Source organism: Equus przewalskii, chromosome 8 (assembly GCF_037783145.1).
Source record: "Equus przewalskii isolate Varuska chromosome 8, EquPr2, whole genome shotgun sequence".
In the NCBI taxonomy this organism is placed as follows: Eukaryota; Metazoa; Chordata; class Mammalia; order Perissodactyla; family Equidae; genus Equus; species Equus przewalskii.
In genome coordinates, this window is record NC_091838.1 from 27,592,282 (window position 1) to 27,609,807 (window position 17,526).

A 17,526-nucleotide genomic window follows, 5' to 3' on the forward strand; every position below is an offset into this window, starting at 1 on the left:
GTTGGAAATGTTAAACACAAGTAAAAAGCTTGAGACGTTACTGGGCCAGGTGTATTAAAATAAAACCACAAAATAGAAACATTAGATATATACACAACAGCAGAGTGACACGTGATGTGCCACAGCGTCTCCCATTCAGCGCTTACAGTAGGAAAGCTCAGTAAACAAGACCTCTCGTGTCCCTTGCTACAGTGGCTCATCGGAGCCTCAAGTCACTTCCTTTCCCTCACATTCTTGTATAAATAGTCTCACACACATCTTACATGATTTAGAAAAGATTGCTGAATCACGAAAATAGCCCCAAATATGGCATTTTTACTTTTTAAAGTACAACTAAAATTAATACTTGATCATTAAAATAATGTTCAAATCATCTGAAGCAACAAAGAAAATTCTTAAGTTTTATAAGGCCCTAGAAGGTTCTGCAGAGATTAAATCTTGCTGTTCTTCCACACTACACTGTCAAAAAAGTCTGTAGGTAGGAAACGGTGGAATTGAAAAGCTGGACCATTAAAAACATCCCTTTGGAAGAGAGAGCAGTTTCTGAGGCTCAGCTCTCTTTCCCGGGGGATCTGGGTGGGCCCGGCCGTCGGGGGCTCCACATTGCTTAACGCAGCAGCTCTGCAGGCTCACAAGTGACGCGTTGACAGGGAAGAGACCAGGAAAGTGCTGCTGCTTCCCATCCGGGGGTTCCAAGCAGCCTCCAAGGAAGGAAAATGTTTAACAGTCTCAGACTTTCGGGGAGGGGAAATCACTGAAATCTTGGAAAGACATTTTTTAGCTTCTGACTTTACCTGCAAAATCTAACAGGTTGGATTAGTAATTTTTTTAACAAATCAGCCAAAGCACAGAGAAAATAGAAAGAAGTGTCATGATAGGCATCTGGTTATTTTATCTTTATGAGTGAGTTTAGTTCTGCTGCTGTTGGGGATTTATTGAAACGGCCCCTGAATCTCCGAGTCACACAACCAGTTGTAAACGAGGGGCCCCAGTGGGTGCATTCTGGATAGGACAGGTGTTTTCTTCTCAGAAGTTCGTGTTCAGATCTTGGTCTAGCAAAGCAAGATGGCCAGCTGGGGGCCATCCGAGCTGCAAACCATGGGCATCGGCCTATGAGAAGAGAATACTTTTCCACGTGTAGAGTGTTCTTCCTGAGTAATTTAGCCTCACTTTCAGGAGCAGGGACGGTCGATAGTCCCAGCACATGAGTGACTAGTGCAACCAGGGATCACACTTTCTCTTTTCAGTGAGGCAGCCGTCCCTGCGAACGGCTGGAGTCTTCCTGCGCTCTAAGGCTGCTGCTGATACTGCCCTTCCGTGGCAGTGTAGAAATCATCCAGGACGCTCTGTAAGTAATCAAACGTCGGCCTCTCTTCCGCCTTTTCTTTCCAGCACATTTTCATGATGTCATAGAGCTCATCTGGGCAGTTCTCCATGCGGGGCATCCTGTAGCCCTGTGACAGGGCAGTCATCACGTCGGCATTAGTTCTCCCTAAGGCAAGAAAAAAAAAAACCCGTGTTATTTAGAAACCTGACTGAGGTCAAGCATTGCAATGGTCTTTTTGCTACCCACATCCTGCATCCATTACTGAAGCAAGCTTTAGAGGCTCTTATGGCTGAACCGTGTTCCCCTGCAAATTCATATGCTGAAGTCCGGGCCCTCAGTACCTCAGAATGTGACTGCATTTACAGACAAGCACTTTAAGAGGGAATTGAGTTAAATGAGCCCTAGCCCAGGCTGACTGGTGTCCTTATTAAAGAGGAGACTGGGACGCAGAGAGATGCCGGGGATGCGGGTGCACAGAGGAAAGGCTGCGGGAAGACAGGGAGGAGACGGCCACCTGCAAATCGAGGAGGAGCCTCGGGAGAAACCAACCCTGCCGACACCTTGATCTCACACTTCTGGCCTCCCAAACCTTGAGAAAAGAAATTTCTGTCGTGTAAGCCACCCAGTGTGCAGTATTTCGTTATGGTAGCCCTAGAAAATTGATGGAGGCTAAGGACATTTCTGTAAGGAAGAAGTAGACAAGTTTCAGGATAAAGGGGATGAAGACAGCATTCAGTTTGCCAAAGTGTAAACAGGCAAACGTGCTAAGTAGAAGACACAGCAAGCTCTCTTTAATGATGAGAGGACGCTGGACTTGACTGACCTTTTCAGTGAACTACTCAGGCTCAACTCTAACCTTTAATCTCAATTTCTTCTGTAGTATTTTTTTCAGCTTCATACATACACCAAAAAAATTCATTTTCACATACATTATCTCATGCTAGTACTTTTTTAAAAAATCAGCTTTTCGTTGTAAGTAAACTTAAAGAAGTCAGGACCCTTAAATCAGCCAGATGGATTGATTATGTCCTAATCATTACATTGTCCCAGTCCTCAGCACCGTCCAGAGTCAAAGCTCACAGGGCCCCTGGACCGTGCACCCTCTCCCACCGGGGAGGGAACTAGCGTGTTCACTATTCCCACTGAGCTCTCCAAGAGGACTGCCACTGGAGGATGGGTTTTAGTGTGGTCCAATGTGTCAGGGTACTTCAGAAGCTGAACAGTTGATATTTGATACTGAGAATAGCTTTAAGGAAAAAAATGATCATTTCAATAACATTTCCCCTCATTATTAAAATGGGATAGAGAAATGTGCCTATTTGGCAGTTTTATCAGTACCTAACCACATCTGTATGTTTTGCCTGTTTTGAGGGTACCTTATTCTGTATGGATATCGCCTCTTCTAGAGAGGAGCTGTATTTCATGAGGAATATTTTCATGTGGAATATGTACACTATCTGGCACATGAAGAACTCCCCCATCGTAACAATTTCTTTTCCATAGCTCTCTCCTTTCCATCGCCGGAGATTTGATTGCCAGTGGTCACTGGAAAGACTCTAAAAGAGAGCTAGTACTTTAGGGGAAATGTCCTTTACTAGATTTGAAACAGAACCTTCTTTTGAATTTATTCTCTAATCTGTTTTCAAATTGTGGGTCACCACTCAATTGGGATCAAAAAATGGTTTTTTTAGGGAGCTACCAGTGTTTTAAAAAATAAATTATAACAGAATAAAATAAAAAAGATCAGAATGCACTGCACGTAGTAAAAGTCGGCGTGGTTTTGTGAAATGTTCATTTTATATATGGAGCAGGTTTCTGCAGATTTGTCACTGTGGGTCATGACCAGGGACCACTGAACTCCTCTGGCCTTAACTAAGCTTTCTTCCTCTAAGGACACAATGACTGAAGGGCCCTGCCTGGATTTGAACCCCTGAAAGAAGACATGGTTATTTCTGTCTCGGAAGAGCCCTTGTTTTTGAAACTGAAAGATCCAAGCAAACTTTATAATCATTAAAGTCTCTTGAGAGTTATTTACATGGTGAATTAATTTTGCTCAAGTCTACTTCTGAAACACCATCTTCAAATATTTGCGTAACTGGAATGTTCTAACTGGAAGACTTCATGTGATTCCCATTGCTTGAAGCCAAGGGGCCTATTTGCATCCCTTTCTTTTTTTGGAGTTCTGGTCTCCAGAAATTATGTGGCTTCAGTATTGCTCTGGCTCTTGTAACTAGCCAAGCTCACTTGGATAAATTTCAGAAGAAATATCTGTGTTTACTTCTACATGGACATTGGGTGAAGTTCTGGGATCCTGGTGGGAGGACTAATATCCAGAATGACGGAAACAGCAGCTGGGATCTGCAAACTTGGTTAGGAAGACCTCTTTCACTTCCTTCCTGGAGAACCCCCAGTTGCATAAAAGGTCAGAATGTGCCCACAGATGATAAACCTTTCAAGGCCTCCCCTTGCTGCACCACAGATTTTTTTCTTCCTTGTTCTTGTATGTTCTCCTAACTCTGAAGAACTCTTTCAGTGACGCAGATAAAGGTCAGGCATGAGCCATCCTGCCTGGGGAATCTGACTTGATAAGAGGAATAAAAACAAGGAAATCTGAAATCTATCTTTTTATGTACAAGTAAATTGACAAACAAAATAAGGCTTTTAAATGACAAGTCTTATGGAAGAAAGAAGGAGAGGGGCAGGAGAGCTCCACCAGACCTAAGATTAAACCTGATACTTGGTAACTGGTCTGTTGGTGGGTTAAAGAAAGCAAACACCCATTGGCTGGTGATCTAAAAAGGCAAGCAATTTCATATTCCATCCTTCATCCTATCAACAAGCATTTATTGAGTACTTACTATGGGGCATGAGCTAGCACTAAGTTCTAAGAGATAGAAAGATAATTAAGTCAGAGTCTTGTCCTCACATGGCACACAGCCCAATGGGGAAGATACCCTTAGCAGAGGGAGGTGGGTGGGGAGTAGGAAGCGACATCTGAAACGGACAGGAATTAGCAGAAACTAAAAGTTGGTGAAGGAGCACAGGAAGAGGAAAAAGGCAGGACAGCAGAGATTGGAAAAGGAATAGGGGCTTGGTAACAGGAGACGGGAGCCCAGCAGCTCTAGGGACCATCACAATCTTTGAAGACGCAGGGGCCTTCTGTGTGTGTGAGAGAGGAAGGACCGGCTACCACAGAATCACAGTCTCACACCAACAATACTTCCAAAAGGGAAAATTATTTTCTTTCCGAGCATTGCTTGTGACTGACGTGAGCATTTGCAGCAGGATGAGTTTCCTGATTCTGAGTCACTTACAGCATTAAGATGCTAGATATATCTGGTAAGAAACAGCCAGAAAAGACACGATGCTTCAGAAAACTTTGTCATTTTCAAATCTCCGTTGTCTTTAGAAGAGCAAAGCAAAATAAAACCCCAACCACAAAGATCCCTCTTTTCACCAGAAAATTCATACATAAATATTAATACAGTTTTGCTTTTAAGATAGTGAAGTAAGAATCTTTTGCCCTCCCCTCTTTCTCACCTTTAATTCATCCCAAAACAAAAAAGAGAACAAGAAACAGAAACTTAAACTCCCTCTTTGATGAAAGCAGGAGACACCTGTCAGCCAGAGGCAGAAGTGGTCTGAACCAAGAGGAGGAACGTGAAACCAAAGCGCCTACAAGAGAGGGACACCAAGAACAGACAAGGTGCTTTATCCCCCCAAGTCCTGGGAAGGCTCCACATGGAGTTACCACACATGCAAAGGAAGGGGTGAGGCCAGTGGCCGCAGGCAGGACTGCACCCAGAGCCTGCCTGGCAGGTACCCAGGTTGACGCTGGAGAAACTGAAGGAGAGAAGCTCCACGCTCAGGAACGCCTGGCCCAGCGGAGGAGCGGATAAAGTGTGGCTGGACACTGGGGATGAGGAGAAAGGCTGAACACGAAAAAGTGAGACGCTTCTGACACATGCCACAACACGGATGAGCCTTGAGGACATTATGCTGAGTGAAATAAACCAGACACAAAAGGACAAAGACTATATGATTCCACTTACAGGAGGGACCTAGAGTAGGCAAATTCATAGAGCAAGTAAAACAGCGGTTGCCAGGGGCTGGGGGGAGGGGAAGTGGGGATTTAGTTTTTAATGGTTACAGAGGTTCAGTTTGGGAAGATGAAAAAGTTCTGGAAATGGATAGTGGTGATGGTTGCACAAGATTGTGAATGTACTAAATGCCACCGAATTGTCCACTTGAAAATGTTTAAGATGGTAAATTTTATTCTGTCAATTTTACCACAGTACCAAAAAAAAAAGACATTGATGCCCCCTCCCCAATGAGCCCCCAGAATGCTGACAGCCAGCTGGTACCCACAGACAGGGCCTGGAAAATTCTCTTCTGAATAAACTAAATGGTCCCAGAGAACAGACCTGGAGATACTGACCCATGAGGGGGCTGACAAGTAAGCTGAGTGGTCCAGAGACCCTCATTCCCAGGAGACCTCTTATCAAAGGAAGGGCGGGAAGTACAGAAGGAAAGAATGACAAGGACAGAAGACCAGGCGTGAGACTCAGAGAATCCGTCCAGGAGGTCTACCATCCTGCCAGCAAGTGACTCAGAAAGAGAACAGAAAATGGAGAGGGGGAAATTCTCAAAGAAGCAATACTATATGAAAATTTCCCAGAATATATGGCTACAAGTTTTCAAATAGAAAGGAGAAAACAAGTACCCAGCATAACATAAAAACGGCAAAAGCACCACACCAAGGTACACTGTCCTGAAATTTCAGGAATGAAGAGAGATCCAGAGTTCTTCCACAGAGGAAATGAGCCCCTAGACAGAGGACAGGATTCAGAAGCCATCAGCCTGCAGCCCAGACATTTCAGAAGTTGGATTCAGTGGAGTTGGTTTAAAAATTCTAGGTGAAAATGTTTGGTATTCTAGCATTAATAACAGGCAAATTTGATAACTGTACTTATTTAGCTATTTAATTTTATTTAAGTCATCAGTCTCTCAAGAAAAAGTCCTATTTGGGAATGTATTCTATCTTCTAAGTATGAATTAGAAGCAGAATATTAAGTTTGATGCCTCAAATTTTCATGAGGAACGACTCCAAAGTCACGTACGGCAACAACCGTGAGAAACCATCTTTACTCGTTCAACGCTCACTCATCAGTGAGACCAAGAGACTGCTTGAAGGAACAATTCCTCACAGCTTTGAGTCTATGGGGGCTAAACATTTTAAAACACAACAACAACAAATTGTTGAAATGGACCAACAGTAATTGAAGACAAAGCATTTTTGAGATTTGCCCAAAATATGATTAATAGATGCCAAGCCATTTTCTAAAAAGCACGTTACAAAAAAGCCTTTTCCTAAATTCTATTTGATGTGCACAGAAGTTCATGATATTAGATGTGCCTGCTCAAAGTATCCATTTCAATGAGTAGGACTGCAAATGGGAAGTAACACTCCTATACTATTCCACCACACGTTTAGTATTTGACTACTAGAATTTTAGTATGGAACTTTTATTGACAAAATTGCATACATAATTTATTCTCGTATTCCCAGAGGTTTGTCTATGTTGATACTATCAGTTTTGGCATCCAAGCAATATGTGTATTTGGTACACCTTTAATTACATGTGCATGGATACTCCTAGAATGATACACCAGAAATTGATAACGTGGTTGCCTATGGGGGGAGTTGTGTGGCTGGAGGACAGGGGTGAAAGACACACCTTTCACCATATACCTCTCTGTATCTCTTGAATTTAGAACCATGTGATAATATTCTTATTTAATAATAAGTAAAATTGGGGAAAAACTCTACTTAAGAATAACAGTATGTGGATAATATTTGGAACTACGAGCAGCAAATATTAGAATAAATAACCAAGATTCCTGAAAGTAGATGCCTTTGAGGAGCATCAGCAAGCAAGAGGCCAGGGAGGCAATTTTTCATTAGAAGTCTTTTTGCACTACCTGATTCTTTAATGTGCATATATTACTTAGACAAGAATGAAAATATTTAATAAAAACCCGATTGCAAAAACTAGAAATTTCAGAAATTTATTAAGAAGAAAATTAATATTACCTATTACCTCATTGCCCAATGATAGTAACATTTTGATACATTACACCTTTTAGTTTTTCTTTCCTCTAAAAATATGAATTCACTTTAAATGTGGCTTTCCTATTTTTCTTTTTTGGTTTTCCCCCCTCTTTTATAGTATTCTTTTTTTATTTTGCAAAGCTAGGCACACAGCTTCTAAACCACTTTAAAAAAAGAACAACATATCCAGCACCTAACCAGTTAAAGAAAATATTCTCAGACAACTCAATTACCAGTGGAGTCTCTCCCACAAGCAGTTTTATAACAGATGGAAATGGCATGTGTTACAATGTTCACCAATTTCTGTGCTATCTGTGAATCGAGTCCTCTGATATTTAAGTCAATAGGATTGTTCAACACGTCCTCACGCGAGAGGCTCTGCTAACACACAACTCTTGTGACTGGAAACCTCAGCAACCCAGAACTCCCAAAGGTATCTCATGTCCCCAGTCCTCGCAAAGGAGAAGCCACCTGGAGACAAGACCAGCCAACGGTTTCTGGTTGATCTTATCATATATATTTTTTTGTGATTTGCACCCTTTTTCTACTGGTTCTTCTACACTTTTTATGATTTTTCACGCCAAATATTTTTAATCCTGGGTACTGAGCACAGTGGGTGAGAGCCAGATCTCGGGAGGCACATGGGTCTTGAGTTCAGAAGCTCTGCCAGGAGCTGGCAACGTAGTTCTGGGCAACAGTCTCATTCTCAGACAAGAGGGGCCTCGTCTGTGCATCGCTGTGGAGCATGCTGTACATATCACGCATCATTTGATGAGTATAGGTTTATTTGATCAGGTATCAGATTATATATATATACAATCGCTCTTCTTGCACATTCCAGCACAGATCCTGGAAAAAGGGATGGCTGGCAGAATCTGGGATTCTCCAAGGGCTTCAGGTGCTAGGAATCTAGACACACGGGATGATGTCCTCATATCCAGTTAGTTAAAGATTTGAAGGATCTGTCACTGATAAACAGAGGTGGGTATTTCCTGAAGAGTCAGAGACTCTAAAGTACTTTACACAAACCTCTGTTTTAAAACTAACCAAAAGGCATCAGAAATCCTCATTTCTATGTCTGTTTCCTCTTCCATCAGGTGCTGTGTCTAATCCCCTAATTTATCTTTATATCTGCAACACCTATGACTGTGCCAGGCACATTCTAGGCATTAAGTGGCAGAATTAGTTAGTGAAGAACATGCACTCAAGCAAGTCGGAATGCAGAAAAGTGTCCAAGCATATTTTAGAACCCTTTCCACTAAAGACAGTCAAAATCAAGTTCTAGCACGAAATGCTTATTCTTAGCTTTTGGATATGGGTTTATTTTTATTTTATTTATTTATAAAAGATTGGCCCTGAGCCAATCTGTTGCCAATTTTTCTTTTGTTTTTTTTTAGTTCTTCTCCCCAAAGCCCCCCAGTACATAGTTGCATATTCTAGTTGCATATTCTAATTCTTCCCTGTGGCACACCACGTCAGCATGGCTTCATGAGTGGTGCAAGGTCCACACCCAGGAGCCGAACTGGTGAAACCCTGGGCTGCTGAAGCGGCGTGCAAGCTTAACCACTTGGCCATGGGGCCATCTTTGGGTTTATTTTTTTATGCCTCATGCCATTTGGCTTTTTCTCATACACACCTCTTGAATGGAAATAGGTCAACCATACCTGGGTAGGGGATTTTCCCATAGGTGACGATTTCATACAGGAGGATTCCGAAGGACCACACGTCAGACTTAATAGTGAAACATCCAAAATTGATTGCTTCTGGAGCAGTCCACTTGATGGGGAATTTAGCACCTAAGGGAGAAGACAGTGAGTCTTACTTGGGCCTCTGAGCTGAAACAAAAACGTCATGGGCATGTGACCCTCACACTTTCCTTCTTTTGGGAAAATTTTAATTATTTATTTGAATAGGCAACATACACATAATGCAAAAGAGAGATGGTACAAAATGTTATACTAGCAATGCGGGCCTCTCCTCTCTTTCCCCTTGGGGCATTCCCCTCTTAAGAAGCAAAGTTTCCGGTGTTCCTCCAGAGACACCATAACTAGCCCACATCACACGTGAAGAACATGACACAGAACGGAAAGGCATTTATTCTTAGGTTGTACATTTCTCCCTCAACACCAGCCTCCAAAGCCTGCATCTTCAGTGCTCACATTTTCTCTAATGAGCCCATACCACGTTTATAGGGAATGTCAACGTCTCTTGATGTGTACATTCTCGTGGATAAATCTCTTGAAGCCTGTACCAATAGGAATTTTAGATGCCACTCTACACTTTAATGTCTCACGCTCTCACTTGACAGGACCAAACATCACTGCACTTTCAGGAATCGGGTAAGAGGATGATGTGCCCAGAATGAGATAGTGATGACACTAGGTGTCTCATGAGGAGTTGGTGAGGCTAAGGGATACTTAGTCACTGGGTCACCTGAGAGGTAAACCTGGCTGGGGGCACCCACGAGGTCACCTTGAGGAAAGCAGGGACTCAGGTACAGACTCATTCCTACTCCCTGGAAAGGCAAAGGGTTTCAACCAGCCATATTTTACATTTTTAAACAGATTTGCCTTTATTATGTTTTTGCTTTAAAATTTTGGGTGGTGTCAGACTGAAAGTGGAAATCCGAATAAGAACAATAGGACACCAGAGAGCCTCGTGGAGCAGCTCCTGTGTGCCAGGCACTCACTGCGTACAATCCGGCGTTAAACCCCACCTGCTCCGGGCAGCGGGCGGGGGGGGGGGGAGCAGGCACGAGGGGAGGGGAGGGGCGGGTGGGGGCACACTGGGTCTGCACCGCGCAGCCGGAGTTTGGACACTGTTTCTGCTATTCCAGCTCAGTGTGACCCTGGCAAGTGACTCATTGTCTTTGTGCCTTCTTGGCACCTCCATCTGTAAAATGAGGACACAACAGAACCTCCCCAGGTTGCTGTCAGGGTTAAGTGGGTTGATTTGCATGCTTGGCACAGTACAAATACCAGGGAAAGGTAAACATCACTAGGGTTGCCCTGCAATGGCTACCGTTTAATTCTAGAGCCCAGCTCTCTGCACTACGCCACCTCTCTCGCATAAGAACAGTTATTTTTGTGAGACTCTGGACTTGTCAAATTCAACAAAACTAGTGGAATAAGTTCTAGCTCTTTTACTTTGAGGCTAGATCTCCTGGGTTTGAATCTTGGCTCTACCATTTACTATGGGACCTCAGAAGCTGCTGAACCTCTCTGCTTCCTCGTCTATAAGGTAGGAATAATATAATAATAATAATACTTATCACACAGTGTTATCGTAAAGATAAATGAGATAAGGTATGAAAAGCACTTAGAATAGTGGCTGCCACACTGCAAATGCTCATTACATTTTAGTGATTATTTTTTTAACTCCTTCTCCTCCAACTCTTCTCCTTCGCCTTGCTTTTTTTTTTTATTTTTTGCTGAGGAAGATTAGCCCTGAGCTAACATCTGTGCCAGTCTTCCTCTATTTTATAAGTGGGTCCTTGCCACAGCATGGCTGACGAGTGGCGTAGGTCTGCGCCTGGAATCCAAACCCATGAATCTGGGCCGCTGAAGCAGAGTGCGCCAAACTTAACTACTAGGCCATGGGGCCAGCCTCTCACCTGCCTGTTTGCTGAGGATAATGAAGGTCAAGGATAAGTTATCACCCACCTAGGAGAACACAGGCTGAAGGCAGGAGGAGAACCACCTTAAACATGACGGATGCAAGAGATGCTAAACAAATCAAAACAATGTTTTCAGACTCTTTGTCACCTCTCTAAATCCTGCGGACATCTTCCAGAAATCAACACACATGTAGTTAAAAGGAAAATAATCCTTGTTTAACAATTCTTAGGAATGTCAAGAGAGTGCTTGGCTCTCTCAGAAGAGAGAAAGCACTGCAAAAACATTGACTCAGCTTTCCTGAGCAAGCCCATCAGAATCCTCAGGCCATAAGCAAGAGGAAGGGCCATGGGCCCGGCCATAGAGCCACATGCCAAGGACTGGGAGATTTACGCCTCCCTGTGCGTTTTCGGTTCCTGTGTATAATATGGAATGTGGGAAAATAAAGGAGTGATTTTTGTAGCATTATATTTACTTCCATGGGTGTGATAATTTCTATGTTTTAATTTGTTATTAAAAGGCTAGAATATAGAATGATTGTCACAAATATTTTCTGTGTAGTTAAGGAAAGTGTACTTCATTGTTTGGGTGAAAACACATAATATAAACATATAATGTAAACAAAGAATCTTGATCTTGCCAAATCTCTTTTTTGTTCTGCTTCCCTTAATTGAAATACAAATGATAGCATTTGTAAACTTTATAAAAGTCTCAGGTGGAGTTAATCAAGAAGGTAACTTTTTAAAACAGTTATTAAAATAGAACCACAAACAGCTCCTGTGGTACATTTTGAATATTTTACCAAATGAGTTTTTTTAAATGATGACTATTGCAACTTTGTTAAAAAAGGACAAAAACAAAATAACACTAAACAATAACAAAACACCTAAAGATGGTCACGAGAACATACCTTCCCTTGCTGTGTACTCGTTATCTTCAATCACTCGAGCAAGCCCAAAATCCGCAATTTTGCACATGAGCGACTCGGAGACCAGGACGTTTGCTGCTCGCAGGTCCCGGTGAATGTAGTTTTTCCTCTCAATGTACGCCATTCCCTCTGCAATCTGAAAACAGAAAGGCTCTCGGTTTTTGATTAGGTCATCATAGAGGCCATCAAGGAAAACCAAAAAGCTTATGAGTTCCTGAAATCCTTTCATGTATATTATTCTGCTCATTCAAGTTTTAAAAACAGTGGGTAAATTACAATCACCATCTTGATCCTTTCTAGAATAACTTCCCCCCCAATCTCCGATGATGGCGATCACGTCTCAACATGATTTCTTAAATAACTACCTGTCTCAATATTGTCTAATGTGTGGAGAATCTTTTCAAGTTCTTGCACGTAGATATACAGATGTCATTATCCCAGTTTTTCAAATGAGAAAACAGAGCTAGAGAAAGTGACACACTGATACAAAGAACTGCCTGGGGTGTCAGGAACAGGATGTCCTTGGTCAGCAGCATCCTTGCTGTCAGGTTAATCAACAGCCCACAGAACTGGTTCCCCAGGTTTTCTCTGCACAGTCCCTCCCGGATGGCCAGAAAGATTCACTCTGACAACAAAGCGCGACAGCCGGAAGGAATCAAGGGTTTAAACAAAACAAGAAAATGGGGGACGAGAGACTACTACTTACCATTTACTAGAAAATTGGGTTTTTAAGGAAATCAAAATCAGATTTTTAAGAAAAACCTTAACAAATTATAAAGATAAGGATCTGGAAGGACGGAAGGAAAGAAAGAACGAACCAAGTAGCTGTATCTGGTGAGCAGTTAGAGGGGAAACTCTAATTAGGATTATGTCACACAGGAACGAATGTATTCGGACAGATTTTACCTTGAATTCCAGGTGGCTCAGCTTAGAGGACCTGACTCCCCACTCATCCACAACGGCACTGCTTGTCTCAACTCAAACCCCGGTTTCAGCCAGGCCATGTTGCTTAGCACCGGTTTAGCTCCTTATTACTGGGCATGTTTCTCCTTGACCTCCTCCTGGAATGCCTTTCCTCCCTTCTTGGCCAATCCCTAGGCTGACCTTCTGCCCAGGGGGCCTTCCTTGAGTTCCTCCTGGATAACTTCTGTTCACTCTATGCCCACCCTCAATGGGTCAATTTGTATAAAAACCATCTGCACCTACTGATCATAGCTTTGTCCTTATTTCACGCTGTTTGCTGTGCTTATCATTGTCATGCCATCCAGACAGGAAGCACCTTCAGGGCAGAGGCACACTTACATCTTTTCTGTTCCTGCTTGTATCTAGTGGGCCCTTTAACCCTGTCACCAAACCTCTTCTCAGAGGCAAAGAAAGTTCTTTGGAAAATGTGCTGGGTTTTGAATGCTACCAAAACACTGTGTTGTTGACACACCGCTGCAGGAATTTGGCAGATGATGTTTTTGTGGTCACAAAACCTGGCATATAATAATCAGTCTCTGATTATTAGGTCAGTCTCAAAGTCCTGTGAGCCCAGGAGTGCACGTCTGACCAGCACCAAGGAATACTTTCTTGAACAGAGAAAATCATAAATCAGAAAGAACAAAAGAGGTCTGACCTTTTCCTTCAGTTGAAATGACAATTTAATAATGTAAAGCTTCTATAGCAAAGAATAATGTGTGCAGCGCTCGAACAGCGCAGGTAAAGTGGAGAAGACCCAGACTATGTGACGCCTGCTGGCTGAACTCGCATCCAGTCCCTCCTGGACAGCTTGGCCAGCCCATACTTCCGGAGTAGTTTGGGTTACCACATCCCTCCCCAAGAATTCTTTAATCCTTTGTGCAAGTCCAACTGGGTCACTGCCTACTTAAAACTAACCTCAGGACAATGTCCAAACTCCTTAACACTGCTGCTGAGGCCCCGTGAGCCTGACCCCTGTTTATCCCTCCTGCCTCCTCACCATGACGGTCTCCTCCCCTGGATCCTGGCTTCCACACCTGCCTCTGCTTGGAACATTCGCTCCCTGCCCCTTTGGCCTAGCTAATTCATTCCGCAGGTCTCAGCTGAGGCGTCACTCGCTCTAAGAAGCCTTGCCCAACTCGCCTTCTCCTCTTGAGTGTGGTCCCAGGCTCCCTGCTCCTCACCTGTATACCTGTCTATGATCATCTCAGGAATGTAAGGACCCTAGGGAGGTATAGGATCTGCACATTGCTGTTCTTAGGTACTTATGTAACATTCCAATAATTATATACAAACTGGCCAGGAACCTGAGAGAGCCAAAGTTGGCTGCAATTCCAACTTACACGTGAAATTGCAGCTGACAGTAGCAATCAGGAATGTGTGCCAGACACGCCTCTGCGGATGCTGACTGACCCACAGATGTGTGCTGGTGGCACTGACAGAGCCTCTAAGGCATGGCACCAAGGACCCACATCTCTCTCATTCTTGGTGATGGATTTTAATGATCAGTTTGTTAGAAAAAGCATTCTAAGAACTTGTTGGCAACACATCTACCCAAGTTCTGCATTTACACAAATCTGAATGCATTTTTAAAAATGATTCTCTGAAATAATATCAGACTTGCAACAAGCCCACTTTATGTTGGCTTTCTTTTCCATGTCAGAGTGCTTTACGGAGCTCGTGTTCCACACAATAATAATAGTATTCACCAAGACCAAGATTCGAAACAACAGCATTAGCCAAGTTGAATAAATAATAGATAGGGAAGCAAAATCAAAGCTTTTAGATATGACTTGCTTTTGAGGTCATAAAAGACTACGACTCTCTTCTTATATAAAAATTATTCTTTCCCTGGTCTACGTATATTGTTCTTTCTTGGTTTCTTTTTTTTCAAAACTTAATTTTTTTTTTTTGGTTGTTGTATTTACTTTGGCTAAAGTAAATCTGGCTCTATTTCGCAACAGCAGGAAGAAATCAGAGACTACTTTGGCTAATGGAATCTAGAATCAACTTTTCTTTCACGGAATACCTTCTTCCTCCCCAGGCCTCCTGGTCTAACAGTTGTCAGCACTGCAGAAAGAGCTGTCGCATAAATACGGGGACTGAGGGAGAAGGGAGCACTCGCCTCCCACTTTCTATTGCTCCATTAGCTCAGAAAGGCGACTCGTGAAGGATTCTCTGGAGTTGGACCTGATACGGAGGTCTGGTGAGGACAGACAGGAGATTGTTTTGTGCCCACAGATATTTTACTATGATGATGATGACAGGTAGGTAGATGATGGATAGGTAGGTAGATAGATAGATGGATAAATAGATATTAACAACTGCCACTTCTTCCACCATGAATTGAGCACTCATTATGTTCCAGACACTGTTTTACATTCTTTATACCCAATTCATGCTTCATTTGAATAACAAATCTACCAAGTAACTTTTATTTCAGTTGTACAGATGCAAATGTGGCTTAGGTACAAGAACCTGCTGAAAGCCAGAGGGAAAGAGAGAGCCACGACCCACACCCACGTGTGTCTGCCCTCAGCAGCCATGCTCTCAACACCACATTCCAGGATGTCACATCAGCAAGAGAGCTCAGCGTTGCATAGATAACTAGACGCTTCTGGAACTCAAATTTTTCATCAAAAGAATACTTTTTTACTGAGAAGACAGGAAGATGCTTTTGAAGTTTTCTCCTAGAATTCGTTGTTAAGCCCAAATTTCATTCCTCTGAAAAGGTAGCACAAACTTTCCCCAGCTAGAGTTCAGGAGATCCACCTCAGGAAGTACATACAAGCTTAGTTTCGGGTGTCTCTGACTAGAACAGTGTTTCTCAACCTTTTTCCATTATCACCCCCTAAGAAGAAAAATTTAATTCAATTAAAATTTAAAATTTTAGTTAAAGTTAATTTATCCTTAACTGGGGAAATTAAATACAAAGAAATCAGATTTTGTTGGATAGATTTGAGATTTGCAGGGCCACAAACTATTGTAATATCTAAGATTTCCTCATCCTCCAAGAACCAATTTTCACTCCCTTGGGGGCGATCTTGTCCCCATTTTGAATGCTTGGTCTAGAAGATGCTAAACCGAACAAAGAAGGTTTAAAGTCAATTTTTCCCTATGACTCAAAAGTGGAAATAAGATGGATGATGATATATTCTTGGCTTGGATGAGGTTAACACTCTGTCAGAATGAAAACAACCAGGCTAAAATTAAGCAGGAAAATATTCTTTTATCCAAATAGCCCTATAAGTTGTAAAAAAAAAAAAAAGCAATAACTGTCATTCCCTTTGGAACTTTGATGGGGCCAAAAGGAAATTACTTTCCCAGAGTCACACCACAGGTTAGTGCAATGGTTTGGAAGTAAATTTAATTTCCTTTCTGTGCATTTAGCAGTTAAATTAAGGTTTAACCCTTACACTAGTATTTCTTAACTCTGGCTATGTCCCTGGGGAGCTTTTAAACACTACCACTGCCTGGGCCTTATCCTAAACCAATTAAACCCGAATCTCTAGGAGGGGGGCCTCCCAGGTGATTCTAACGTGCAGTGCAGGTGGAGAATCACTCCAGGGCCCTGCACATCATCTGGGAGCTTATCAAAGTGTGGCATTATGGACTCTGACCTCATTTACTCAATCAGAATCTGAATTTTAACCAGCTCTTTGGGTGATCTGTATGCACATTCAACTTGGAGAAGCACTGCAATAGATCATACGCTTTTAAACTTAAGCTATTTTAGGATTAAAAATTCTAGAATGATTGGAAAGACATCTCGGTCTCAATGCATTGCCTACAAACGACCTCACCAAGTGGACTGCTGTCCTCATAATGCTCAGGAAAGGAAGTCCTGATATGACTCAAGAGAATGAGCAAGATGTATGTAGCCGCCATCAAGAGCCCAGGGCAGGAGACGGCAGGTGTCACGTGGGAGCCAGAGAAGGTACAGGGCCAGACAACAGAGGTGCTGGGAACACCCTGGCAGGAGTCCTAGTCCATCAACAGCTCAGAAATGTGTCTTGACCTTCATTTTTCCTATAACTTAGGGAGGACTCCGTCGGCCTCGAAGCTCAGAGGCAGGGCACCCCAGCATCTCTCCCACTCTATCATGGCTCTGGGGCTGGGCCATTGCTTGGATGGTTTAGGAAACTGACTTAATCTTTAGGTTTTAAATCATGAGGGGATTCTCTTCATCTTGGGCCATGCCAGCATCACAATGCCTGGTGATATACAAACACGAGAAAACCTCGACTTTCTAAGCTACCTGCCAACGCTAAGGAAGTAACTAAAACTGTTTCTTGTCTTCATGTGCTAATTTCTAACTCTGCACTAGAGTCTGTGTGCGAAGCTACTGGAAATTTGAAGTAAAAAGCACCCCCCCATTGCCTAAAATGAGAACAATCATTTAAGAAGACAATGTTAGTGACATTTTCCCCCTCCTGTTCAAAGCTAACTGGTTCAGGTTTAGACGTGCTTTGCATTTCTCCTGCTCTTACGCTCAAATAGCACGGCCAACGTGCATTTCTTAGTTCCTCTTTTTGTACCTTCTGTGGAAACATATGATGACGACATTTTCTCCCTTTCGTGATTC

At 42.7% G+C, this 17,526-nt stretch overlaps 1 protein-coding gene across 2 annotated transcripts in view; it reads right to left on the minus strand.

The window, feature by feature from the left end:
- Positions 1-29: 29 nt before the first annotated feature.
- Positions 30-17,526, minus strand: part of LYN (LYN proto-oncogene, Src family tyrosine kinase) — a 113,899-nt gene continuing 96,402 nt past the window's right edge. For both annotated transcript variants that reach the window (XM_070630596.1, XM_070630595.1), the window contains exons 11-13: positions 11,964-12,117; positions 9,104-9,235; positions 30-1,492 (exon numbers count right to left, since the gene is read on the minus strand). In XM_070630596.1, the coding sequence (XP_070486697.1) occupies positions 1,290-1,492; positions 9,104-9,235; positions 11,964-12,117 (489 nt within the window). In that variant the 3' untranslated portion in view covers positions 30-1,289. The remainder of the gene's footprint in view (positions 1,493-9,103; positions 9,236-11,963; positions 12,118-17,526) is intronic.